We start from the raw sequence: 26674 nt of genomic DNA, 5'->3' as shown, positions 1-26674 counted from the left end.
ACAGAGGGCACACCCACACAGAGGACACAGAGGGCACAGAGGGCACATACCCACAGGCTGCTGCGGCGCTCCGAAGCCCAGAGTGCCGGCTCCAGTGTTGAACCCTGAGGCTCCAAACGTCCCCATGGTGCCCAGAGTCGTGCCCAGTTTGTTCTGAGGGTTTCCGAAGAGCGACGTCTGCCCCGCGCCAACTGCTGATGAACAATAGATTAGACACTGAAACATTTCAAATGCAGCGCTTTAAAAGTCAAACAGATCTGGACTAATGCAGGGGCTAACCACTCTGCCACCGCTGACCTCTGTTACATGTATAAACCTGTACCTGCTCCAAAGCCAGCGCCCAGCCCCGTGCCAAGGCCTCCGGTGGCAGGCTTGTTCCCAAACAGACCTCCTGCCGCCGGGTTTGTCCCAAAACCTGCAGATAAGTGCAGGAGAGTTATCCAGATGCCACGTCTGTGGTTCCTCTTCCAGATCCGACACTTGAAACGTACCGAAAGTGGAGGTGTTTGTCCCGGTGCCCAGCGTCAGGGCGGGTTTGTTTCCGAACAGACTGGTGCCAGTGCCAAACGACGGAGCGCTGGTCGTGGTGGTACCAAAGCCGGCCGTCTTATTCCCAAACAGACTCGACTGTGAAGACAAAGGTTAACGGTTTAACCATGGCCTTCCCGCCTCACCCGCGTGCCCGCCAGCCTCACCCGCGTGCCCGCCAGCCTCACCCGCGTGCCCACCCGCGTGCCCACCCGCCAGCCTCACCCGCCAGCCTCACCCGCCAGCCTCACCCGCCAGCCTCACCCGCCAGCCTCACCCGCCCACTCGCGTGCGCCCACCCGCCTCACCTGCGTGCCCACGGCGCCGAAGCCCGCGTTGGGCTGTCCAAAGAGGCCGGTGGTGGTGCCAAACCCGGCGGTGGTGCTGGTCTGGGCCGTTCCGAACAGACCTCCAGACTGAGCAGGAGCAGCGCTTCCAAACAGACCCTGGGACATGAGGAGGAGGAGTTTAAGGTCAACGTGGCTGATCATTGGCTCAGACTGTTCAGAGGCCGAGAACATATGAAGACACGATATCATCCATAAACGGTCAGAATAATCCAGGGGGAAAACTATAGCATTTACATTTGCAATAACGTGTTCAGAGTTTGTGGGAGGGAAAGTGAAATATGGCGAGATGCATTTGTGTTCAACGTGATTTACAGCACGTCACAGACTGTGCCCTCCCCCCGCGCCCAGACTGTACCCTCCTCCTGCGCCCAGACTGTGCCCTCCCGCCGCGCCCAGACTGTGCCCTCCCCCCGCGCCCAGACTGTACCCTCCTCCTGCGCCCAGACTGTGCCCTCCCGCCGCGCCCAGACTGTGCCCTCCCCCCGCGCCCAGACTGTACCCTCCTCCTGCGCCCAGACTGTGCCCTCCCGCCGCGCCCAGACTGTGCCCTCCCCCCGCGCCCAGACTGTACCCTCCTCCTGCGCCCAGACTGTGCCCTCCCGCCGCGCCCAGACTGTGCCCTCCCCCCGCGCCCAGACTGTACCCTCCTCCCGCGCCCAGACTGTGCCCTCCCCCCGCGCCCAGACTGTGCCCTCCCCCCGCGCCCAGACTGTACCCTCCTCCCGCGCCCAGACTGTGCCCTCCCCCCGCGCCCAGACTGTGCCCTCCCGCCGCGCCCAGACTGTGCCCTCCCCCCGCGCCCAGACTGTGCCCTCCCGCCGCGCCCAGACTGTGCCCTCCCCCCACGCCCAGACTGTGCCCTCCCCCCGCGCCCAGACTGTGCCCTCCCCCCGCGCCCAGACTGTGCCCTCCCCCCGCGCCCAGACTGTGCTCTCCTCCCGCCGCGCCCAGACTGTGCCCTCCCGCCGCGCCCAGACTGTGCCCTCCCCCCGCGCCCAGACTGTGCCCTCCCGCCGCGCCCAGACTGTGCCCTCCCGCCGCGCCCAGACTGTGCCCTCCCCCCGCGCCCAGACTGTGCCCTCCCCCCGCGCCCAGACTGTGCTCTCCTCCCGCCGCGCCCAGACTGTGCTCTCCTCCCGCGCCCAGACTGTGCCCTCCTCCCGCGCCCAGACTGTGCCCTCCTCCCGCGCCCAGACTGTGCCCTCCCGCCGCGCCCAGACTGTGCCCTCCCGCCGCGCCCAGACTGTGCCCTCCCGCCGCGCCCAGACTGTGCCCTCCCGCCGCGCCCAGACTGTGCCCTCCCGCCGCGCCCAGACTGTGCCCTCCCCCCGCGCCCAGACTGTGCCCGCCCGCCGCGCCCAGACTGTGCCCTCCTCCCGCGCCCAGACTGTGCCCTCCCGCCGCGCCCAGACTGTGCCCTCCTCCCGCGCCCAGACTGTGCCCTCCTCCCGCGCCCAGACTGTGCCCTCCTCCCGCGCCCAGACTGTGCCCTCCCGCCGCGCCCAGACTGTGCCCTCCCGCCGCGCCCAGACTGTGCCCTCCCGCCGCGCCCAGACTGTGCCCTCCCGCCGCGCCCAGACTGTGCCCTCCCCCCGCGCCCAGACTGTGCCCGCCCGCCGCGCCCAGACTGTGCCCTCCTCCCGCGCCCAGACTGTGCCCTCCCGCCGCGCCCAGACTGTGCCCTCCTCCCGCGCCCAGACTGTGCCCTCCTCCCGCGCCCAGACTGTGCCCTCCTCCCGCGCCCAGACTGTGCCCTCACTCACCATGCTGGCGGTGTTGGCCTGGCCCATGGTGGCGGTGTTGCCGAAGGAGAAGCCGGTGCTCTGGGTGGTGGTGGTTTGTCCGAAGGGTTTGAAGAGGCTGGCGGTCTGCTGCTGCGGCGGCTGCTGCTGCGGCGGCTGAGCCGGGCCAAACAAACCTCCAGAGGCAGCGCCGAAACCACCTGCACCTGCAACCAGAGCGCCCTACGGTCAAGCGAGAGTGCCACAGACGCCCTACGGTCAAGCGAGAGTGCCACAGACGCCCTACGGTCAAGCGAGAGTGCCACAGACGCCCTACGGTCAAGCGAGAGTGCCACAGACGCCCTACGGTCGGCGAGACTACCCTCCGCTACTCTCGGCTACTCTCGGTCCCAGTCGTCCCGGCGGTCCCGGTCCCAGTCCAGTCCCGGTCCCACCGGACAGTGGTCCCAGTCCCGGTCCCAGTCCCGGTCCCACCGGACAGTGGTCCCAGTCCCGGTACCGGTCCCACCGGACAGTGGTCCCAGTCCCGGTACCGGTCCCACCGGACAGTGGTCCCAGTCCCGGTCCCGGTACCGGTCCCACCGGACAGTGGTCCCAGTCCCGGTCCCACCGGACAGTGGTCCCAGTCCCGGTCCCACCGGACAGTGGTCCCAGTCCCGGTCCCACCGGACAGTGGTCCCAGTCCCGGTCCCGGTCCCGGTACCGGTCCCACCGGACAGTGGTCCCAGTCCCGGTCCCGGTCCCGGTACCGGTCCCACCGGACAGTGGTCCCAGTCCCGGTCCCGGTCCCACCGGACAGTGGTCCCAGTCCCGGTCCCGGTACCGGTCCCACCGGACAGTGGTCCCAGTCCCGGTCCCAGTCCCGGTCCCGGTACCGGTCCCACCGGACAGTGGTCCCAGTCCCGGTCCCGGTACCGGTCCCACCGGACAGTGGTCCCAGTCCCGGTCCCGGTACCGGTCCCACCGGACAGTGGTCCCAGTCCCGGTCCCAGTCCCGGTCCCGGTACCGGTCCCACCGGACAGTGGTCCCAGTCCCGGTCCCGGTCCCGGTACCGGTCCCACCGGACAGTGGTCCCAGTCCCGGTCCCGGTCCCACCGGACAGTGGTCCCAGTCCCGGTCCCGGTCCCACCGGACAGTGGTCCCAGTCCCGGTCCCACCGGACAGTGGTCCCGGTCCCACCGGACAGTGGTCCCAGTCCCAGTCCCGGTCCCACCGGACAGTGGTCCCAGTCCCGGTCCCAGTCCCGGTCCCACCGGACAGTGGTCCCAGTCCCGGTCCCAGTCCCGGTCCCACCGGACAGTGGTCCCAGTCCCGGTCCCGGTCCCACCGGACAGTGGTCCCGGTCCCGGTCCCACCGGACAGTGGTCCCGGTCCCAGTCCCGGTCCCACCGGACAGTGGTCCCGGTCCCGGTCCCACCGGACAGTGGTCCCAGTCCCGGTCCCGGTCCCACCGGACAGTGGTCCCAGTCCCGGTCCCAGTCCCGGTCCCGGTCCCGGTCCCACCGGACAGTGGTCCCGGTCCCAGTCCCACCGGACAGTGGTCCCGGTCCCACCGGACAGCAGTCCCGGTCCCACCGGACAGCAGTCCCACCGGACAGTGGTCCCGGTCCCACCGGACAGTGGTCCCAGTCCCGGTCACCGGACAGTGGTCCCAGTCCCGGTCCCACCGGACAGTGGTTCCAGTCCCGGTCCCACCGGACAGTGGTCCCAGTCCCGGCCAGTGGTCCCAGTCCCGGTCCCAGTCCCGGCCAGTGGTCCCAGTCCCGGTCCCAGTCCCGGTCCCTGTCCCGGCCCCGGCCCTTGTCCCGGCCCTTGTCCCGGCCCTTGTCCCGGCCCTTGTCCCAGTCCTAGTCCTGATGTAGTAATATGGTTTAATGGTGTCATACTGGTGCCAAAGGTGGACTTGTTCTGGCCGAAGGAGAAGCTGGCGTTGGGTGCAGCGGCGCCGAAAAGCCCTGCGGGGGCGCTGGTGGCTGCCGTTTGTGCCCCGAACAGAGAACCCGCCGCTGGGGCCATGGGGTTAGTGGAGCCCTTCCTCCCGGCCTGGTAATCCTCCAAACGCAGCTCCTACAAGAACAAACCAACATCATGTGACGCTGAGGGCCAAATTCTGACAGCTGAAGACTGAGGCCGCTCTTCAGTTTGTATCTTTGGATCATGTCAGACGCTTTATGACCTGGAAATATCAGATTGTGGCTCTTGACAAAGCGAGTGCCGTGCGGCCATAAACAGGAAACGGCTGTTGCTAACGCGCTTTGCTAGCTTTGTGTTGCTAAGGCTCCACATAGTCGTTAGCATCAGTGGAAACACTGAGCTTTAGCACGAGATCAAGTCACATTTTGGAGTGAGGAAGATTAAGTGACTCCAGAACCGCTTTGGGAGCTAGAACCTCTCGAGGGGGGCCGCTTTGGGAGCTAGAACCTCTCAAGGGGGGCCGCTTTGGCAGCTAGAACCTCTCGAGGGGGGCCGCTTTGGATCCAAGACACGGACACAGCGACTTAAGACAGACAGGTTAGAACCAAAGAGCCAGTGGAAAGGTGGCGTGGACGCACCTCCAGGGACTTGTTCTCGTACTCCTTCATGGCGGTGATGCACTGGTGTTTGGTGTTGATGCTTGTGGTCACGCCCCCCTTCACCATGGTGTCGCTGCCCGTCGGGGCCTGGGCACAACAAACACAAAGTTCAATATTCACTCAAAGTTAGATATGCAAAAAAACTGAACAACACAAAGGTGCAGTGTCATTCAGGGTAAAAGTAGCCCTCCTAGGGGGCGCCGTACGTTGAACTTGACTGTGGTCCCCGGCTGCTGCTGCGCCGCGGTGAACCCTGAACCTCCGAACAGAGAGCCGGCGGTTCCAAACGGGTTGGACGTAGCGTTGGTGGAACCAAACAGACCTCCGCTGTTTGTGTTGGTGCCGAAACCTGAGGAGACAAAGACATGGGCTCAAACACAACCAGAGGTGATCCAGCCTTTTCCGTACAATCGGGTTACAAGTGACTGCGGAAGCTTAACGTACCGAGACGTACCGAGACGTACCGGGCCAGATAAAAGAGTTCATAAAAAGAACCCGAACCTGAACAAAGTCTACGGTCATTGTGCTGCGTGTTCCTGCGGTCATTGTGCTGCGTGTTCCTGCGGTCATTGTGCTGCGTGTTCCTGCGGTCATTGTGCGGCGTGTTCCTGCGGTCATTGTGCGGCGTGTTCCTGCGGTCATTGTGCGGCGTGTTCCTGCGGTCATTGTGCTGCGTGTTCCTGCGGTCATTGTGCTGCGTGTTCCTGCGGTCATTGTGCTGCGTGTTCCTGCGGTCATTGTGCTGCGTGTTCCTGCGGTCATTGTGCTGCGTGTTCCTGCGGTCATTGTGCGGCGTGTTCCTGCGGTCATTGTGCGGCGTGTTCCTGCGGTCATTGTGCGGCGTGTTCCTGCGGTCATTGTGCGGCGTGTTCCTGCGGTCATTGTGCGGCGTGTTCCTGCGGTCATTGTGCGGCGTGTTCCTGCGGTCATTGTGCTGCGTGTTCCTGCGGTCATTGTGCTGCGTGTTCCTGCGGTCATTGTGCTGCGTGTTCCTGCGGTCATTGTGCTGCGTGTTCCTGCGGTCATTGTGCTGCGTGTTCCTGCGGTCATTGTGCTGCGTGTTCCTGCGGTCATTGTGCTGCGTGTTCCTGCGGTCATTGTGCGGCGTGTTCCTGCGGTCATTGTGCGGCGTGTTCCTGCGGTCATTGTGCGGCGTGTTCCTGCGGTCATTGTGCTGCGTGTTCCTGCGGTCATTGTGCTGCGTGTTCCTGCGGTCATTGTGCTGCGTGTTCCTGCGGTCATTGTGCTGCGTGTTCCTGCGGTCATTGTGCTGCGTGTTCCTGCGGTCATTGTGCTGCGTGTTCCTGCGGTCATTGTGCTGCGTGTTCCTGCGGTCATTGTGCTGCGTGCTCCTGCGGTCATTGTGCTGCGTGTTCCTGCGGTCATTGTGCTGCGTGCTCCTGCGGTCATTGTGCTGCGTGTTCCTGCGGTCATTGTGCTGCGTGTTCCTGCGGTCATTGTGCTGCGTGTTCCTGCGGTCATTGTGCTGCGTGTTCCTGCGGTCATTGTGCTGCGTGTTCCTGCGGTCATTGTGCTGCGTGTTCCTGCGGTCATTGTGCTGCGTGTTCCTGCGGTCATTGTGCTGCGTGTTCCTGCGGTCATTGTGCTGCGTGTTCCTGCGGTCATTGTGCTGCGTGTTCCTGCGGTCATTGTGCTGCGTGCTCCTGCGGTCATTGTGCTGCGTGTTCCTGCGGTCATTGTGCTGCGTGCTCCTGCGGTCATTGTGCTGCGTGCTCCTGCGGTCATTGTGCTGCGTGTTCCTGCGGTCATTGTGCTGCGTGCTCCTGCGGTCATTGTGCTGCGTGTTCCTGCGGTCATTGTGCTGCGTGTTCCTGCGGTCATTGTGCTGCGTGCTCCTGCGGTCATTGTGCTGCGTGTTCCTGCGGTCATTGTGCTGCGTGCTCCTGCGGTCATTGTGCTGCGTGCTCCTGCGGTCATTGTGCTGCGTGTTCCTGCGGTCATTGTGCTGCGTGCTCCTGCGGTCATTGTGCTGCGTGCTCCTGCGGTCATTGTGCTGCGTGTTCCTGCGGTCATTGTGCTGCGTGCTCCTGCGGTCATTGTGCTGCGTGTTCCTGCGGTCATTGTGCTGCGTGTTCCTGCGGTCATTGTGCTGCGTGTTCCTGCGGTCATTGTGCTGCGTGTTCCTGCGGTCATTGTGCTGCGTGTTCCTGCGGTCATTGTGCTGCGTGTTCCTGTGCCACTCACTGCCGAAGGACGTGGGTTTGTTGGCTCCGAAAGCATTGCTGGTCTGGGAGAAGAGGCCCCCGGTGGTGCCCGTGTTGGTGCTGCCGAACAGACTGGTGGAGGTCCCGGTGTTGGCCCCGAAGCCGAAGCCCGAGCTGGCGGAGGAGGCGGGGGGCTGGCTGAAGGTGGTGGAGCCGAACAGACCCCCTGCAACAGTTTAACACGCTTTGACTTACAAGAGCCTGAACATGTGTGTTAGCGTGTCCTGTTCATGGACCGGGGGGGGCACACAGACTGGGGGAGGGGGCACAGACCGGGGGGGGAGGGGGCACACAGACTGGGGGGCACAAACAGAGGGCACAGACCTGGCTTGCTTTGCGTGGCTCCGAACAATCCTCCCGCGTTGGTGGTGGCTCCAAACGCTGTCGTCCCAAAACCCGCCGTGGTCCCGAAGCCCGTGTCTGAAACGTCACAACACAAACATTCACTTCCTGAAGCTGAAACGCTTCATCGAGCTCCATCTCATTTACAAATACAGGAGTATTGTACATGTACGTGTGTCCAGACTGTGTCCAGACTGTGTCCAGACTCACTCTGTTGTCCGAAGGTGGACGAGGTGCCGAAGCCTCCGGTGGTGCCGCCTCCAAACGGAGTCCCAAACGACTTGTTGAACATTTTGACTCCGCCTCTTCCACCTCCTGAAGGAAAACAAACAACACAAACATAAACAACACACTTTAGATTCAGGTCAATATTAACGCTCAGCTTGTTTTAAATCGCCCTAACTATGTATTTATATTTAAGCCTTAGGGAAACAAAAGGAGGGGGAGTGGTCAGTTTAATCAAACCGGCCTACGGTCACTCCAAACCTGCCTACGGTCACTCCACACCTGCCCTACCTACTGTCACTCCTAACCTGCCCTACCTACAGTCACTCCACACCTGCCCTACCTGCGGTCACTCCAAACCTGCCCTACCTACGGTCACACCAAACCTGCCCTACCTACGGTCACTCCACACCTGCCCTACCTACTGTCACTCCTAACCTGCCCTACCTACGGTCACTCCACACCTGCCCTACCTACGGTCACTCCACACCTGCCCTACCTACGGTCACTCCACACCTGCCCTGCCTACGGTCACTCCACACCTGCCCTGCCTACGGTCACTCCACACCTGCCCTACCTACGGTCACACCAAACCTGCCCTACCTACGGTCACTCCACACCTGCCCTACCTACGGTCACTCCACACCTGCCCTACCTACGGTCACTCCACACCTGCCCTACCTACGGTCACTCCACACCTGCCCTACCTACGGTCACGCCTAACCTGCCCTGCCTACGGTCACTCCTGCCCTGCCTACGGTCACTCCAAACCTGCCCTGCCTACGGTCACTCCACACCTGCCCTGCCTACGGTCACTCCACACCTGCCCTACCTACGGTCACTCCACACCTGCCCTACCTACGGTCACGCCTAACCTGCCCTGCCTACGGTCACTCCTGCCCTGCCTACGGTCACTCCAAACCTGCCCTGCCTACGGTCACTCCACACCTGCCCTACCTACGGCCACTCCACACCTGCCCTACCTACGGTCACTCCACACCTGCCCTACCTACGGTCACTCCACACCTGCCCTGCCTACGGTCACGCCTAACCTGCCCTGCCTACGGTCACTCCTGCCCTGCCTACGGTCACTCCTGCCCTGCCTACGGTCACTCCTGCCCTGCCTACGGTCACTCCACACCTGCCCTACCTACGGTCACGCCTAACCTGCCCTGCCTACGGTCACTCCAAACCTGCCTACGGTCACTCCACACCTGCCCTACCTACGGTCACTCCACACCTGCCCTACCTACGGTCACTCCACACCTGCCCTACCTACGGTCACTCCACACCTGCCCTACCTACGGTCACTCCACACCTGCCCTACCTACGGTCACTCCACACCTGCCCTGCCTACGGTCACTCCACACCTGCCCTGCCTACGGTCACTCCACACCTGCCCTGCCTACGGTCACTCCACACCTGCCCTACCTACGGTCACACCAAACCTGCCCTACCTACGGTCACTCCACACCTGCCCTACCTACGGTCACTCCACACCTGCCCTACCTGCGGTCACTCCACACCTGCCCTACCTACGGTCACACCAAACCTGCCCTACCTACGGTCACTCCACACCTGCCCTACCTACGGTCACTCCACACCTGTCCTACCTACGGTCACTCCACACCTGCCCTACCTACGGTCACGCCTAACCTGCCCTGCCTACGGTCACACCTGCCCTGCCTACGGTCACTCCACACCTGCCCTACCTACGGTCACTCCTAACCTGCCCTGCCTACGGTCACTCCTGCCCTGCCTACGGTCACTCCTGCCCTGCCTACGGTCACTCCTGCCCTGCCTACGGTCACTCCTGCCCTGCCTACGGTCACTCCTGCCCTGCCTACGGTCACTCCACACCTGCCCTACCTACGGTCACGCCTAACCTGCCCTGCCTACGGTCACTCCAAACCTGCCTACGGTCACTCCACACCTGCCCTACCTACGGTCACTCCACACCTGCCCTACCTACGGTCACTCCACACCTGCCCTACCTACGGTCACTCCACACCTGCCCTACCTACGGTCACTCCTGCCCTGCGTACGGTCACTCCTGCCCTGCGTACGGTCACTCCTGCCCTGCCTACGGTCACTCCTGCCCTGCCTACGGTCACTCCAAACCTGCCCTGCCTACGGTCACTCCAAACCTGCCCTGCCTACTGTCACTCCTAACCTGCGCTACCTACGGTCACTCCAAACAGCCCTACGGTCACTCCAAACAGCCCTACGGTCACTCCAAACAGCCCTACGGTCACTCCAAACAGCCCTACGGTCACTCCAAACAGCCCTACGGTCACTCCAAACAGCCCTACGTCACTCTAAACGGGGTATTCTCGGGTGTAGTGAGCCTGGAGCTGATGTCTACCACAAACGTGCCTCTGCGGCTCCACGTGGGCTGCGGGCTGGTCACGCGTGAAGGAGAACGTGAAGGAGAACGTGCTTGACCACACCGGCTTCAGGCGTTTTCAAAAGTCAAAACATTCCGGTCTCTTAGCATTAAGCTAGCTCTGAAGCTACCACAACACTCAAAACTAACCCGGATAATTAAGCTCAACCCGCAAACTTCACATTCACAGCGAGCAAAGCCGAGGGCCGTCTATAACATCACAACAAAGAATATAAAATACTAAATAATAATAAGAGTTTATAAAGTAAAAAGCGGCTTCTCTGCTCAGTTAGCCGCTAAGCACCGCGGCCAACACGACCGACTGCTAAGGAACTAGCTTAAACCCTTCACATTTCCCCCTCTCAAAGGCGTGTTTACCCGCGTTTGCCCGAGTGCGCGCGGGCCGGAGTCGCTCGGTTTGTCCGGGAAGTGTTTTATTCCAGTCAGAAAAGTGTAGCTGATGGTCACGTTCTCTCCACACGCTCGTTAGCACGTTAGCTCGTTAGCTTTAGCCGCTTATCGTCGTCATCTCCGCGGAGGGAAAAGTGACGAACGCGGAGACTTCTTCTTGTTGTGGGTTTCCGGGCGGCGCGGCGCGTTGTTGCCCCCAGCGGCGCTGCGAAATATTACAGGGCCTCAATCTGGAAATGGACACGTTTGGGTTTTGTGCTATTTTTATTATTTTGTTTTTTTGTCCTCTTGGCCACGTTATTTTCTGCTCTGTTTTTTATATGTAAAAATGTTCTGATTTGAAAAAAAATCATACAAAGTTGTTGTTGTTGTTGTTGTTTTATGGCGGTTGGCATCCAAGTTGTTGCATTACCGCCAGACTTTATTCCTCAGACTTTGTCGTAGTTGTTGTTGTGATAAGCTGCCTATGGTGGGGTTTCTGATGACATCACAACATTCTACAGGCCTTATCATGTAATAAAGTCTAAAGGAGGCGGTGATGTCACACTTGGATACAACCACCAGAAAAGTTTGTCCCGGCTTAGAGGAGTCGCTGGGAGGGCACCGCAGTTTGCCGTTCAAGCGCTCATCGATAAGCACTCAGGTGATGTGTTTATTTATACCGACGGGTCTAGGGATCCTGAGAGTGGGCGTACTGGCGCCGCTTATTTTGTGCCTGACCTGGGGCTGGCGGTCAAGAAGAGGTTGACAGATCGCCTTTCTGTTTTCACGTCGGAACTTATAGCGATACGGTTGGCATTGGAATGGGCGGAATCTGCTTTGCAGTGTTGCGGCATTGTGGTGGCCTCTGACAGCCTTTCTGCATTGCAAAGCATTAAATCTAGGAAATCGGATTGCAGACAGGATGTGTTGAATGGCATCTTCTGTCTGATGCTCTCCCTGTCCAGGAAGGATGTGAGGGTTTCCTTCATTTGGGTCCCTGCGCATGTGGGGGTGGATGGTAACGAAATGGCTGATGCACTGGCTAAACGTTCCCTTCGGCGGCCATCAATTGATGTGGCGGTTGAGTTAAGCAAATCTGAAATCAAGCCTGTTATCAAGAGTCATGTGGTCGGCCTTTGGCAGGAATTTTGGAGCCACTGTGTTACTGGACGGCATCTCTATCACATACAGGGTAGTGTGGGTCCTTGCGGGTCTATGGGCAGGAACGCGTGGGAGGAAAGGGCCTTCGCCCGCATGAGGATTGGCCATACTGGACTCAATTGGTCACTGAGTAGGATAGGCAAACACCCGACCGGTCTGTGTGGTCGCTGTCGGGTGCCAGAGACTGTCGAGCATGTGCTGATTTGCTGTGAGGCTTATGATAGGGAAAGGGCCGGGTTGGCCTTGTGGTTTCGGAATAATGGGCGGGAGTTCAATCTGCGGAACGTTCTGGCGATCCAGTCACAGGGTTTGTGTCAGGCTGTGGTTGCTTACTTATGTAGCACAGGGCTGGGTAAACGTTTATAGAGGTGGGGGGTGTTGGAGACTGAGCCGAGGATGAGGAGCAAGAGGATGTTCTAACGCGCTTGGGCTTCATGGGCCTAGAAACGCCAAAGTGATGGAAGAAGGACTTCTAAGGGATAAAACGACAAAGACGTCCCATGACCTCATGGGCTTTGTACTTCCAAAGCAATGGAATAAGAATTTTTAAGGACTGCGACAAAGTCTGAGGGGAGGAAGAACTTCTATAGGATACAATGACAAAGGCATCTCATGACCTCTTGGGAATAAAGTCTGCCGGTAATGCAACAATTGGACGCCAACCGCCATAAAACAACAACAACAACAACAACATGACCTCTTGGGCTTTGTCAAAGCACTGGAAGAAAAACTTTTAGGACTACGACAAAGTCTGGGGAATAGAGTCTGGCGGTAATGCAACACTCGGATGCCAACCGCCATAAAACAACAACAACAACAACAACTTGAGTGAAGAAGAGTCTCCCTGGAATAAAGCCGGTTGGTCTCTGAAACAACAACAACTATTCTAGTCACAAAGACATATCATGACCTCATGGGCTTTGTAACACCAAAGCAATGGAAGGAGTACTTTTACGGACTACGACAGAGTCTGAGGACTACGACAAAGTCTGAGGAATAAAGTCTGGCGGTAATGCAACACTCGGATGCCAACCGCCATAAAACAACAACAACAACAACAACAACAACAACAACAACAACAACCAAAGAAGAAGAAATATTTGTCCCTTTAATTGGCCAAACAATCAAAACATCTATAATATATATATTATAATAATCTTGTGTCGGAATTTGTTTGTCCTTGTTTTAGTCACATGTTTCAGTAAAAAAAATTAAAAACTTTTCATTCATTATTTTTTGCTGTAAAAAATAATGTACGTGCATTAATTTACTCATAAAACTGTCAAAAGTGTGAATAATTTTCTAATTGTTACTTTATTGGTGGAACAATAGCAGTATTTACTGTAGTATTTTATGAAAAAACTTTAAAAGCTTCTGACCCTTTAAGTATTATTACTATTATTATGATGTAAATACATGTGTTTTTGTATATTTTAATTTGCCAAATCATATTTTGTGATAACGAGTTTTCATATCACATGGTTAAAAGTGAGCTCCTCTCTGTTTTTAAGTCCGTTCTCCTCGATGTAGCACACAAACGCTTCACTCCTCAGCGCCTCAGCGGCTTCTTGCGCCCTCTGCTGGGCTTTTGTGTCTAAAACAGGTTCAAAAACTGTTAAGGCGAAAATATCTAATTTATATAATGATATTTTGGTCAAGTGTCGTTACAACAGTCGTTTGTCTTCATGAAAAAGCTTCAGCGCTAACGACGCTCCAGAGACGAGCTCTGAATAAAACATGACGACTAATGATTCTTTTGGGCTTTGACCAAAACAAATACAGAGCTCCGCCCACGAAGAGCTCCGCCCACGAAGAAGAGCTCCGCCCACGAAGAAGAGCTCCGCCCACGAAGAGCTCCGCCCACGAAGAAGAGCTCCGCCCACGAAGAAGAGCTCCGCCCACGAAGAGCTCCGCCCACGAAGAAGAGCTCCGCCCACGAAGAGCTCCGCCCACGAAGAGCTCCGCCCACAAAGAGCTCCGCCCACGAAGAAGAGCTCCGCCCACGAAGAAGAGCTCCGCCCACGAAGAGCTCCGCCCACGAAGAAGAGCTCCGCCCACGAAGAAGAGCTCCGCCCACGAAGAGCTCCGCCCACGAAGAAGAGCTCCGCCCACGAAGAGCTCCGCCCACGAAGAGCTCCGCCCACAAAGAGCTCCGCCCACGAAGAAGAGCTCCGCCCACGAAGAAGAGCTCCGCCCACGAAGAAGAGCTCCGCCCACGAAGAAGAGCTCCGCCCACGAAGAGCTCCGCCCACAAAGAGCTCCGCCCACGAAGAAGAGCTCCGCCCACGAAGAAGAGCTCCGCCCACGAAGAGCTCCGCCCAAGAAGAAGAGCTCCGCCCACGAAGAGCTCCGCCCACGAAGAAGAGCTCCGCCCACGACAGGCACAGGAAACACAAAATAGGCTTTTATTTTGGCTTCGCAGAGTTTGAAAAGAAGAACTATGTCATCAAAAAAGAATCATGAGCACATAGAATAATTATGTGCACATAGAATAATCATGTGCACAAAGAATAATTATGAGCACAAAGAATAATCATGTGCACATAGAATAATCATGTGCACAAAGAATAATCATGAGCACAAAGAATAATCATGAGCACAAAGAATAATCATGAGCACATAGAATAATCATGAGCACAAAGAATAATTATGAGCACAAAGAATAATCATGTGCACATAGAATAATCATGTGCACAAAGAATAATCATGAGCACAAAGAATAATCATGAGCACAAAGAATAATCATGAGCACATAGAATAATCATGAGCACAAAGAATAATTATGAGCACAAAGAATAATCATGTGCACATAGAATAATCATGTGCACAAAGAATAATCATGAGCACAAAGAATAATCACATGAGCACAAAGAATAATCACGTGAACAAAGAATAATCATGAGCACAAAGAATAATCATGAGCACAAAGAATAATCACATGAGCACAAAGAATAATCACGTGAACAAAGAATAATCATGAGCACAAAGAATAATCATGAGCACAAAGAATAATCATGAGCACATAGAATAATTATGAGCACAAAGAATAATTATGAGCACAAAGAATAATCATGTGCACATAGAATAATCATGTGCACAAAGAATAATCATGAGCACAAAGAATAATCATGAGCACAAAGAATAATCATGTGCACATAGAATAATCATGAGCACATAGAATAATCATGAGCACAAAGAATAATTATGAGCACAAAGAATAATCATGTGCACATAGAATAATCATGTGCACAAAGAATAATCATGAGCACAAAGAATAATCATGAGCACAAAGAATAATCATGTGAACAAAGAATAATCATGAGCACAAAGAATAATCATGAGCACATAGAATAATCATGAGCACAAAGAATAATCATGTGAACAAAGAATAATCATGAGCACAAAGAATAATTATGAGCACAAAGAATAATCATGTGCACATAGAATAATCATGTGCACAAAGAATAATCATGAGCACAAAGAATAATCATGAGCACAAAGAATAATCATGTGAACAAAGAATAATCATGAGCACAAAGAATAATTATGAGCACAAAGAATAATCATGTGCACATAGAATAATCATGAGCACAAAGAATAATCACATGAGCACAAAGAATAATCACGTGAACAAAGAATAATCATGAGCACAAAGAATAATCACATGAGCACAAAGAATAATCACGTGAACAAAGAATAATCATGAGCACAAAGAATAATCATGAGCACATAGAATAATCATGTGCACAAAGAATAATCATGAGCACATAGAATAATCATGAGCACAAAGAATAATCATGAGCACATAGAATAATCATGTGCACAAAGAATAATCATGAGCACATAGAATAATCATGAGCACAAAGAATAATCATGAGCACAAAGAATAATCATGAGCACATAGAATAATCATGAGCACAAAGAATAATCATGAGCACAAAGAATAATCATGAGCACAAAGAATAATCATGTGCACAAAGAATAATCATGAGCACAAAGAATAATCATGTGCACAAAGAATAATCATGTGCACATAGAATAATCATGAGCACAAAGAATAATCATGTGCACAAAGAATAATCATGAGCACAAAGAATAATCATGTGCACAAAGAATAATCATGTGCACATAGAATAATCATGAGCACAAAGAATAATCATGAGCACAAAGAATAATCATGAGCACATAGAATAATCATGTGCACAAAGAATAATCATGAGCACATAGAATAATCATGAGCACAAAGAATAATCATGAGCACAAAGAATAATCATGAGCACATAGAATAATCATGAGCACAAAGAATAATCATGAGCACAAAGAATAATCATGAGCACAAAGAATAATCATGTGCACAAAGAATAATCATGAGCACATAGAATAATCATGAGCACAAAGAATAATCATGAGCACATTGAATAATCATGAGCACAAAGAATAATCATGTGCACAAAGAATAATCATGAGCACAAAGAATAATCATGAGCACATAGAATAATCATGAGCACAAAGAATAATCATGTGCACAAAGAATAATCATGAGCACAAAGAATAATCATGAGCACATAGAATAATCATGTGCACAAAGAATAATCATGAGCACAAAGAATAATCATGAGCACATAGAATAATCATGTGCATAAAGAATAATCATGAGCACAAAGAATAATCATGGGCACATAGAATAATCATGTGCACAAAGAATAATCATGAGCACAAAGAATAATCATGTGCACAAAGAATAATCATGTGCACATAGAATAATCATGAGCACAAAGAATAATCATGAGCACAAAGAATAATCATGAGCACAAAGAATAATCATGAGCACAAAGAATAATCATGAGCACATAGAATAATCATGAGCACATAGAATAATCATGAGCACAAAGAATAATCATGAGCACAAAGAATAATCATGTGAACAAAGAATAATCATGAGCACAAAGAATAATCATGAGCACATAGAATAATCATGTGAACAAAGAATAATCATGAGCACAAAGAATAATCATGAGCACAAAGAATAATCATGTGAACAAAGAATAATCATGAGCACAAAGAATAATCATGAGCACAAAGAATAATCATGTGCACAAAGAATAATCATGAGCACAAAGAATAATCATGAGCACAAAGAATAATCATGAGCACAAAGAATAATCATGAGCACAAAGAATAATCATGAGCACATAGAATAATCATGAGCACAAAGAATAATCATGTGCACAAAGAATAATCATGAGCACAAAGAATAATCATGAGCACATAGAATAATCATGTGAACAAAGAATAATCATGAGCACAAAGAATAATCATGAGCACAAAGAATAATCATGTGAACAAAGAATAATCATGAGCACAAAGAATAATCATGAGCACAAAGAATAATCATGTGCACAAAGAATAATCATGAGCACAAAGAATAATCATGAGCACAAAGAATAATCATGAGCACAAAGAATAATCATGAGCACAAAGAATAATCATGAGCACATAGAATAATCATGAGCACAAAGAATAATCATGAGCACAAAGAATAATCATGTGCACAAAGAATAATCATGAGCACAAAGAATAATCATGAGCACAAAGAATAATCATGAGCACATAGAATAATCATGTGAACAAAGAATAATCATGTGCACATAGAATAATCATGAGCACAAAGAATAATCATGAGCACAAAGAATAATCATGTGCACAAAGAATAATCATGTGAACAAAGAATAATCATGTGCACATAGAATAATCATGAGCACAAAGAATAATCATGAGCACAAAGAATAATCATGAGCACAAAGAATAATCATGAGCACATAGAATAATCATGTGAACAAAGAATAATCATGTGCACATAGAATAATCATGAGCACAAAGAATAATCATGAGCACAAAGAATAATCATGTGCACAAAGAATAATCATGTGAACAAAGAATAATCATGAGCACAAAGAATAATCATGAGCACAAAGAATAATCATGAGCACAAAGAATAATCATGAGCACATAGAATAATCATGAGCACAAAGAATAATCATGAGCACAAAGAATAATCATGTGCACAAAGAATAATCATGAGCACAAAGAATAATCATGAGCACAAAGAATAATCATGAGCACATAGAATAATCATGTGAACAAAGAATAATCATGTGCACATAGAATAATCATGAGCACAAAGAATAATCATGAGCACAAAGAATAATCATGTGCACAAAGAATAATCATGTGAACAAAGAATAATCATGTGCACATAGAATAATCATGAGCACAAAGAATAATCATGAGCACAAAGAATAATCATGAGCACAAAGAATAATCATGAGCACATAGAATAATCATGTGAACAAAGAATAATCATGTGCACATAGAATAATCATGAGCACAAAGAATAATCATGAGCACAAAGAATAATCATGTGCACAAAGAATAATCATGTGAACAAAGAATAATCATGTGAACAAAGAATAATCATGTGCACATAGAATAATCATGAGCACAAAGAATAATCATGAGCACAAAGAATAATCATGTGCACAAAGAATAATCATGAGCACAAAGAATAATCATGAGCACATAGAATAATCATGTGAACAAAGAATAATCATGAGCACAAAGAATAATCATGAGCACAAAGAATAATCATGTGCACAAAGAATAATCATGAGCACAAAGAATAATCATGAGCACATAGAATAATCATGTGCACATAGAATAATCATGAGCACATAGAATAATCATGAGCACAAAGAATAATCATGAGCACAAAGAATAATCATGAGCACATAGAATAATCATGTGAACAAAGAATAATCATGTGCACATAGAATAATCATGAGCACAAAGAATAATCATGAGCACAAAGAATAATCATGTGCACATAGAATAATCACATGAGCACAAAGAATAATCATGAGCACAAAGAATAATCATGAGCACATAGAATAATCATGAGCACAAAGAATAATCATGTGCACAAAGAATAATCATGTGAACAAAGAATAATCATGTGAACAAAGAATAATCATGTGCACATAGAATAATCATGAGCACAAAGAATAATCATGAGCACAAAGAATAATCATGTGCACAAAGAATAATCATGAGCACAAAGAATAATCATGAGCACATAGAATAATCATGTGAACAAAGAATAATCATGAGCACAAAGAATAATCATGAGCACAAAGAATAATCATGTGCACAAAGAATAATCATGAGCACAAAGAATAATCATGAGCACATAGAATAATCATGTGCACATAGAATAATCATGAGCACATAGAATAATCATGAGCACAAAGAATAATCATGAGCACAAAGAATAATCATGAGCACATAGAATAATCATGTGAACAAAGAATAATCATGTGCACATAGAATAATCATGAGCACAAAGAATAATCATGAGCACAAAGAATAATCATGTGCACATAGAATAATCACATGAGCACAAAGAATAATCATGAGCACAAAGAATAATCATGAGCACATAGAATAATCATGAGCACAAAGAATAATCATGTGCACATAGAATAATTATGAGCACAAAGAATAATCATGTGCACAAAGAATAATCATGAACACAAAGAATAATCATGAGCACAAAGAATAATCATGAGCACAAAGAATAATCATGTGAACAAAGAATAATCATGCTGCATGTAGAAAAAAACTACTGGAAAACTAAAAATAAATGAGAATAAATAAAAAGTAAAAAAGTATTTTGTAAAACAAATACAACTGTAAATGTTTAAAATAAATAAAGCTTCTTGCCTGTTTCTTTATAACTTCCCTGTGTGGCTTATGTTATTTATTTATTTATTTTAATTTTATTTCTATACATTTTGTATTTCCTGCTTGCTGTAGTTTCTTTCCTCATTCATTTTCCTTTGTCATCAGCTTTTGTCTTCCAAAAGTCTTTTTTAAAGTAAACAAAGGATTTTAAGAATATTATGACAGTTTTAAGAACAAATGTGACGAGCCAGCGACACTGCACCTGTAACTGACAAAACTGTCCATGAGATCATCACAGAGTTCTACAGCGGCTCCATGTGTGACCTCCAGGTTTATAAAGTCTCACTCACGTCGTTAACATGTCGCTTCAGAGTCAGAATCAGAAAAGGTTTATTGCCAGCGATTTGGTGCAACATAAAACAATGAACAATGATAAAACCACCTATTTAAGTCAAAAGGGAACAATTAAAATCTTCTATAGGATAACAATTTAAAAAGGCTTAATATGTACACAAAATTTACAGATGAATTCAATCTGGAACATTCCCAATGTCTTATAAAACTGTGGTCATAAAGCCTCTCCTGAAGAAGAGCAGGGGTCAGGGGTCAGGGTCAGGGGTCAGGGGGAGTGGCAGTCCTGAGTCATGACCGGCCCATCTCTAATCTGACATTTTGGGGCAAAGTCCTTGAAAAGGTCGTTTACAACAGTCACAGATTTCCTCTTAATAAACAACTCATTTTATGCTTTTCAGGTTTTAGACCTCATCACACTGAGACTGCTGTTGTCATGGTGACTGAGACTGCTGTTGTCACGGTGACTGAGACTGCTGTTGTCACGGTGACTGAGACCGCTGTTGTCATGGTGACTGAGACTGCTGTTGTCACGGTGACTGAGACTGCTGTTGTCATGGTGACTGAGACTGCTGTTGTCACGGTGACTGAGACTGCTGTTGTCATGGTGACTGAGACTGCTGTTGTCACGGTGACTGAGACTGCTGTTGTCACGGTGACTGAGACCGCTGTTGTCACGGTGACTGAGACTGCTGTTGTCGTGGTGACTGAGACTGCTGTTGTCATGGTGACTGAGACCGCTGTTGTCACGGTGACTGAGACCGCTGTTGTCACGGTGACTGAGACCGCTGTTGTCACGGTGACTGAGACCGCTGTTGTCACGGTGACTGAGACCGCTGTTGTCACGGTGACTGAGACTGCTGTTGTCATGGTGACTGAGACCGCTGTTGTCACGGTGACTGAGACCGCTGTTGTCACGGTGACTGAGACCGCTGTTGTCACGGTGACTGAGACTGCTGTTGTCACGGTGACTGAGACTGCTGTTGTCACGGTGACTGAGACCGCTGTTGTCATGGTGACTGAGACTGCTGTTGTCACGGTGACTGAGACTGCTGTTGTCACGGTGACTGAGACTGCTGTTGTCACGGTGACTGAGACTGCTGTTGTCATGGTGACTGAGACTGCTGTTGTCACGGTGACTGAGACTGCTGTTGTCACGGTGACTGAGACCGCTGTTGTCACGGTGACTGAGACTGCTGTTGTCGTGGTGACTGAGACTGCTGTTGTCATGGTGACTGAGACTGCTGTTGTCACGGTGACTGAGACCGCTGTTGTCACGGTGACTGAGACCGCTGTTGTCACGGTGACTGAGACCGCTGTTGTCACGGTGACTGAGACCGCTGTTGTCACGGTGACTGAGACCGCTGTTGTCACGGTGACTGAGACTGCTGTTGTCACGGTGACTGAGACTGCTGTTGTCATGGTGACTGAGACTGCTGTTGTCACGGTGACTGAGACTGCTGTTGTCATGGTGACTGAGACTGCTGTTGTCACGGTGACTGAGACAGCTGTTGTCACGGCGACTGAGACCGCTGTTGTCACGGCGACTGAGACCGCTGTTGTCACGGCGACTGAGACCGCTGTTGTCACGGTGACTGAGACCGCTGTTGTCACGGTGACTGAGACCGCTGTTGTCACGGTGCCTGAGACCGCTGTTGTCACGGTGACTGAGACCGCTGTTGTCACGGTGACTGAGACCGCTGTTGTCACGGTGCCTGAGACCGCTGTTGTCACGGTGACTGAGACTGCTGTTGTCACGGTGACTGAGACTGCTGTTGTCACGGTGACTGAGACTGCTGTTGTCATGGTGACTGAGACTGCTGTTGTCACGGTGACTGAGACCGCTGTTGTCACGGCGACTGAGACTGCTGTTGTCACGGTGACTGAGACCGATGTTGTCACGGTGACTGAGACCGCTGTTGTCACGGTGACTGAGACCGCTGTTGTCACGGCGACTGAGACCGCTGTTGTCACGGTCACTGAGACTGCTGTTGTCACGGTGACTGAGACTGCTGTTGTCACGGTGACTGAGACTGCTGTTGTCACGGTGACTGAGACTGCTGTTGTCACGGTGACTGAGGCTGCTGTTGACATGGTGACTGAGACTGCTGTTGACATGGTGACTGAGACTGCTGTTGTCATGGTGACTGAGGCTGCTGTTGTCACGGTGACTGAGACTGCTGTTGTCACGGTGACTAGAGGACTGGGTGGGGCCCTCTTACAGAGACTAGAGGACAGGGTGGGGCCCTCTTACAGAGACTAGAGGACTGGGTGGGGCCCTCTTACAGAGACTAGAGGACAGGGTGGGGCCCTCTTACAGAGACTAGAGGACTGGGTGGGGCCCTCTTACAGAGACTAGAGGACTGGGTGGGGCCCTCTTACAGAGACTAGAGGACTGGGTGGGACCCTCTTACAGAGACTAGAGGACTGGGTGGGGCCCTCTTACAGAGACTAGAGGACTGGGTGGGACCCTCTTACAGAGACTAGAGGACTGGGTGGGGCCCTCTTACAGAGACTAGAGGACTGGGTGGGGCCCTCTTACAGAGACTAGAGGACTGGGTGGGGCCCTCTTACAGAGACTAGAGGACTGGGTGGGACCCTCTTACAGAGACTAGAGGACAGGGTGGGGCCCTCTTACAGAGACTAGAGGACTGGGTGGGGCCCTCTTACAGAGACTAGAGGACTGGGTGGGGCCCTCTTACAGAGACTAGAGGACTGGGTGGGACACTCTTACAGAGACTAGAGGACTGGGTGGGACCCTCTTACAGAGACTAGAGGACTGGGTGGGCATCACTGGCCCCGCCCTAAACTGGTTAAGGTCCTATCTGGAAGACAGGAAGTACTTTGTGTCTCAGACCACATGACCCTGACCTGTGGAGTGCCCCAAGGGTCAGTCCTGGGACCCCTTCTGTTCAACTTCTACATGCTGCCGTTAGGTCAGCTGATGTCCTATCACAATGATGCAGACGAGTCAGATCTATGTTTCACTGTCGCAGGTGAATATGGACCAGTGGATTCACTCTGTCATCCAACTGATCAGTGTGTGGACCGGCCTCCTGCTGGTGCCAGAGGGCCTCCTGCTGGTGCAAGAGGGCCTCCTGCTGGCGTAAGAGGGCCTCCTGCTGGTGCCAGAGGGCCTCCTGCTGGTGCCAGAGGGCCTCCTGCTGGTGCCAGAGGGCCTCCTGCTAGTGCCAGAGGGCCTCCTGCTGGTACCAGAGGGCCTCCTGCTGGTGCCAGAGGGTCTCCTGCTGGTGCCAGAGGACCTCTTGCTGATGCCAGAGGGCCTCCTGCTGGTGCCAGAGGGTCTCCTGCTGGTGCCAGAGGGCCTCCTGCTGGTGCCAGAGGGTCTCCTGCTGGTGCCAGAGGGCCTCCTGCTGGTGCCAGAGGGCCTCCTGCTGGTGCCAGAGTCAGTGTGTGGAGGCAAAACAACTTTCTCCAGCTGAACTCAGACAAGACTGAAATCATGATCTTTGTCACAGAAACAAAGAGAAAGTGTCACCTCCAGATCTAAAACCTACAAACCAAGTTATAAATCTGGGGGTAATAATGGACTCAGACTTGAACTTTAACAGCATCAAATCAAAAACATCAGCAGCTTTTTACCATCTAAAAACATTATCAAAAATATAGTGTCTAAACCAGATTTAGAGAGACTTATCCATGCGTTTGTCTCCAGTAGATTAGACTGTACCGGCCTCCTGCTGGTGCCAGAGTCAGGACTAAACATGGACCGGCCTCCTGCTGGTGCCAGAGTCAGGACTAAACATGGACCGGCCTCCTTTTGGTGCCAGAGTCAGGACTGAACATGGAGCGGCCTCCTGCTGGTGCCAGAGTCAGGACTGAACATCGACCGGCCTCCTGCTGGTGCCAGAGTCAGGACTAAACATGGAGCGGCCTCCTGCTGGTGCCAGAGTCAGGACTGAACATGGACCGGCCTCCTGCTGGTGCCAGAGTCAGGACTGAACATGGACCGGCCTCCTGCTGGTGCCAGAGTCAGGACTAAACATGGACCGGCCTCCTGCTGGTGCCAGAGTCAGGACTGAACATGGAGCGGCCTCCTGCTGGTGCCAGAGTCAGGACTAAACATGGACCGGCCTCCTGCTGGTGCCAGAGTCAAGACTGAACATGGACCGGCCTCCTGCTGGTGCCAGAGTCAGGACTAAACATGGACCGGCCTCCTGCTGGTGCCAGAGTCAGGACTAAACATGGACCGGCCTCCTGCTGGTGCCAGAGTCAGGACTGAACATGGAGCGGCCTCCTGCTGGTGCCAGAGTCAGGACTAAACATGGACCGGCCTCCTGCTGGTGCCAGAGTCAAGACTGAACATGGACCGGCCTCCTGCTGGTGCCAGAGTCAGGACTAAACATGGACTGGCCTCCTGCTGGTGCCAGAGTCAGGACTGAACATGGACCGGCCTCCTGCTGGTGCCAGAGTCAGGACTAAAGATGGACCGGCCTCCTGCTGGTGCCAGAGTCAGGACTAAACATGGACCGGCCTCCTGCTGGTGCCAGAGTCAGGACTTAACATGGACCGGCCTCCTGCTGGTGCCAGAGTCAGGACTAAACATGGACCGGCCTCCTGCTGGTGCCAGAGTCAGGACTAAACATGGACCGGCCTCCTGCTGGTGCCAGGCCTCCTGCTGGTGCCAGAGTCAGGACTGAACATGGACCGGCCTCCTGCTGGTGCCAGAGTCAGGACTAAACATGGACCGGCCTCCTGCTGGTGCCAGAGTCAGGACTAAACATGGACCGGCCTCCTGCTGGTGCCAGGCCTCCTGCTGGTGCCAGAGTCAGGACTGAACATGGACCGGCCTCCTGCTGGTGCCAGAGTCAGGACTAAACATGGACCGGCCTCCTGCTGGTGCCAGAGTCAGGACTAAACATGGACCGGCCTCCTGCTGGTGCCAGAGTGTGAATTGTACAAATAAACTTGCCTAAATCGACTGCGTCACAATCTTCTCTAACTTCATAGTTCAGAAAGAGGAATTTTACAGGTTCAAGGTCAAAGGGTCGGACTCTCTGACCCTTTGACCCTTTGACACTTTGACCCAGGGGTGGGCACAGTTTTTGACTCGAGGGCCATAATGTGTTCGAAAAACAGGTCTAAAACAGGACTAAAGCAGGACTAAAACAGGACTAAAACAGGACTAAAGCAGGACTAAAACAGGACTAAAGCAGGACTAAAACAGGACTAAAGCAGGACTAAAACAGGACTAAAACAGGACTAAAGCAGGACTAAAACAGGACTAAAACAGGACTAAAGCAGGTCTAAAGCAGGACTAAAACAGGACTAAAGCAGGACTAAAACAGGACTAAATCAGGACTAAAGCAGGACTAAAGCAGGACTAAATCAGGACTAAAGAAGGACTAAATCAGGACTAAAGCAGGTCTAAAGCAGGACTAAAGCAGGACTAAAACAGGACTAAAGCAGGACTAAATCAGGACTAAAGAAGGACTAAATCAGGACTAAAGCAGGTCTAAAGCAGGACTAAAGCAGGACTAAAGCAGGACTAAAACAGGACTAAAGCAGGACTAAAGCAGGACTAAAACAGGACTAAAGCAGGACTAAATCAGGACTAAAGAAGGACTAAAGAAGGACTAAAACAGGACTAAAGAAGGACTAAATCAGGACTAAAGCAGGACTAAAGCAGGACTAAAACAGGACTAAAGCAGGACTAAACAAGGACTAAACTAGGACTTAAACAGGTCTAAACCAGGACTAAACCAGGACTTAAACAGGACTAAAGCAGGACTAAATCAGGTCTAAACCAGGACTTAACCAGGACTAAACAAGGACTAAACTAGGACTTAAACAGGTCTAAACCAGGACTAAACCAGGACTTAAACAGGACTAATCCAGGACTAAACCAGGACTAAACCAGGACTTAAACAGGACTAATCCAGGACTAAACCAGGACTAAACCAGGACTAAACTAGGGGGTGGAGAGGGAGGAGGAGGAGGTGTTGGAGGAGGTGGTGGTACCTCTTGCCGCTTGTATATATTGTACATACATATTTACATATATATGGTACATACATTAATGACTTGTTTATTACGTGTTCATGACGTGTTTATTACATGTTTATTACACATTTATTACATGTTTATTACGTGTTTGTGTTTATTACGTGTTCATGACGCGTTTATTACGTGTTAATTACATGTTTATAAAATGGTTATGAAATGTTTGTCATCATGACATGTTTATGACATGTTTATTACATGTTTATGACATGTGTATTACATGTTTATTACATGTTCATTACATGTTTGACATGTTCATTACATGTAATGTACATGTTTGACATGTTTATGACATTTATGACATGTTTATGACATGTTTATGACATGTTTATTACATGTTCATTACATGTTTATGACATGTTTATTACATGTTTATGACATGTGTATTACATGTTTATTACATGTTCATTACATGTTTGACATGTTCATTACATGTAATGTACATGTTTGACATGTTTATGACATTTATGACATGTTTATGACATGTTTATGACATGTTTATTACATGTTCATTACATGTTTATGACATGTTCATTACATGTTTATGACATGTGTATTACATGTTTATTACATGTTCATTACATGTTTGACATGTTCATTACATGTAATGTACATGTTTGACATGTTTATGAC

At 50.9% G+C, this 26674-nt stretch overlaps 1 protein-coding gene across 1 annotated transcript in view; it reads right to left on the bottom strand.

The window, feature by feature from the left end:
* nup98 (nucleoporin 98 and 96 precursor) overlaps nt 1-8076 on the bottom strand; it is a 49612-nt gene extending 41536 nt beyond the window's left edge. Inside the window, exons 1-11 of the mRNA XM_072461775.1 lie at nt 7972-8076; nt 7744-7839; nt 7400-7585; nt 5401-5543; nt 5174-5281; nt 4508-4688; nt 2642-2826; nt 837-974; nt 492-627; nt 323-415; nt 51-194 (exon numbers count right to left, since the gene is read on the bottom strand). Coding sequence (XP_072317876.1) covers nt 51-194; nt 323-415; nt 492-627; nt 837-974; nt 2642-2826; nt 4508-4688; nt 5174-5281; nt 5401-5543; nt 7400-7585; nt 7744-7839; nt 7972-8053 — 1492 coding nt within the window. The 5' untranslated portion in view covers nt 8054-8076. The remainder of the gene's footprint in view (nt 1-50; nt 195-322; nt 416-491; nt 628-836; nt 975-2641; nt 2827-4507; nt 4689-5173; nt 5282-5400; nt 5544-7399; nt 7586-7743; nt 7840-7971) is intronic.
* Nucleotides 8077-26674: the final 18598 nt, after the last annotated feature.

The sequence above is a fragment of the Eucyclogobius newberryi genome, unplaced genomic scaffold (assembly GCF_026437365.1).
Source record: "Eucyclogobius newberryi isolate DKJ021-1_F unplaced genomic scaffold, fEucNew1.0.hap1 SCAF_31, whole genome shotgun sequence".
Taxonomy (NCBI): domain Eukaryota; kingdom Metazoa; phylum Chordata; class Actinopteri; order Gobiiformes; family Gobiidae; genus Eucyclogobius; species Eucyclogobius newberryi.
The sequence above is the reverse complement of the archived record's forward strand: the minus strand, read 5'-3'. Positions and strand labels throughout refer to the sequence as shown.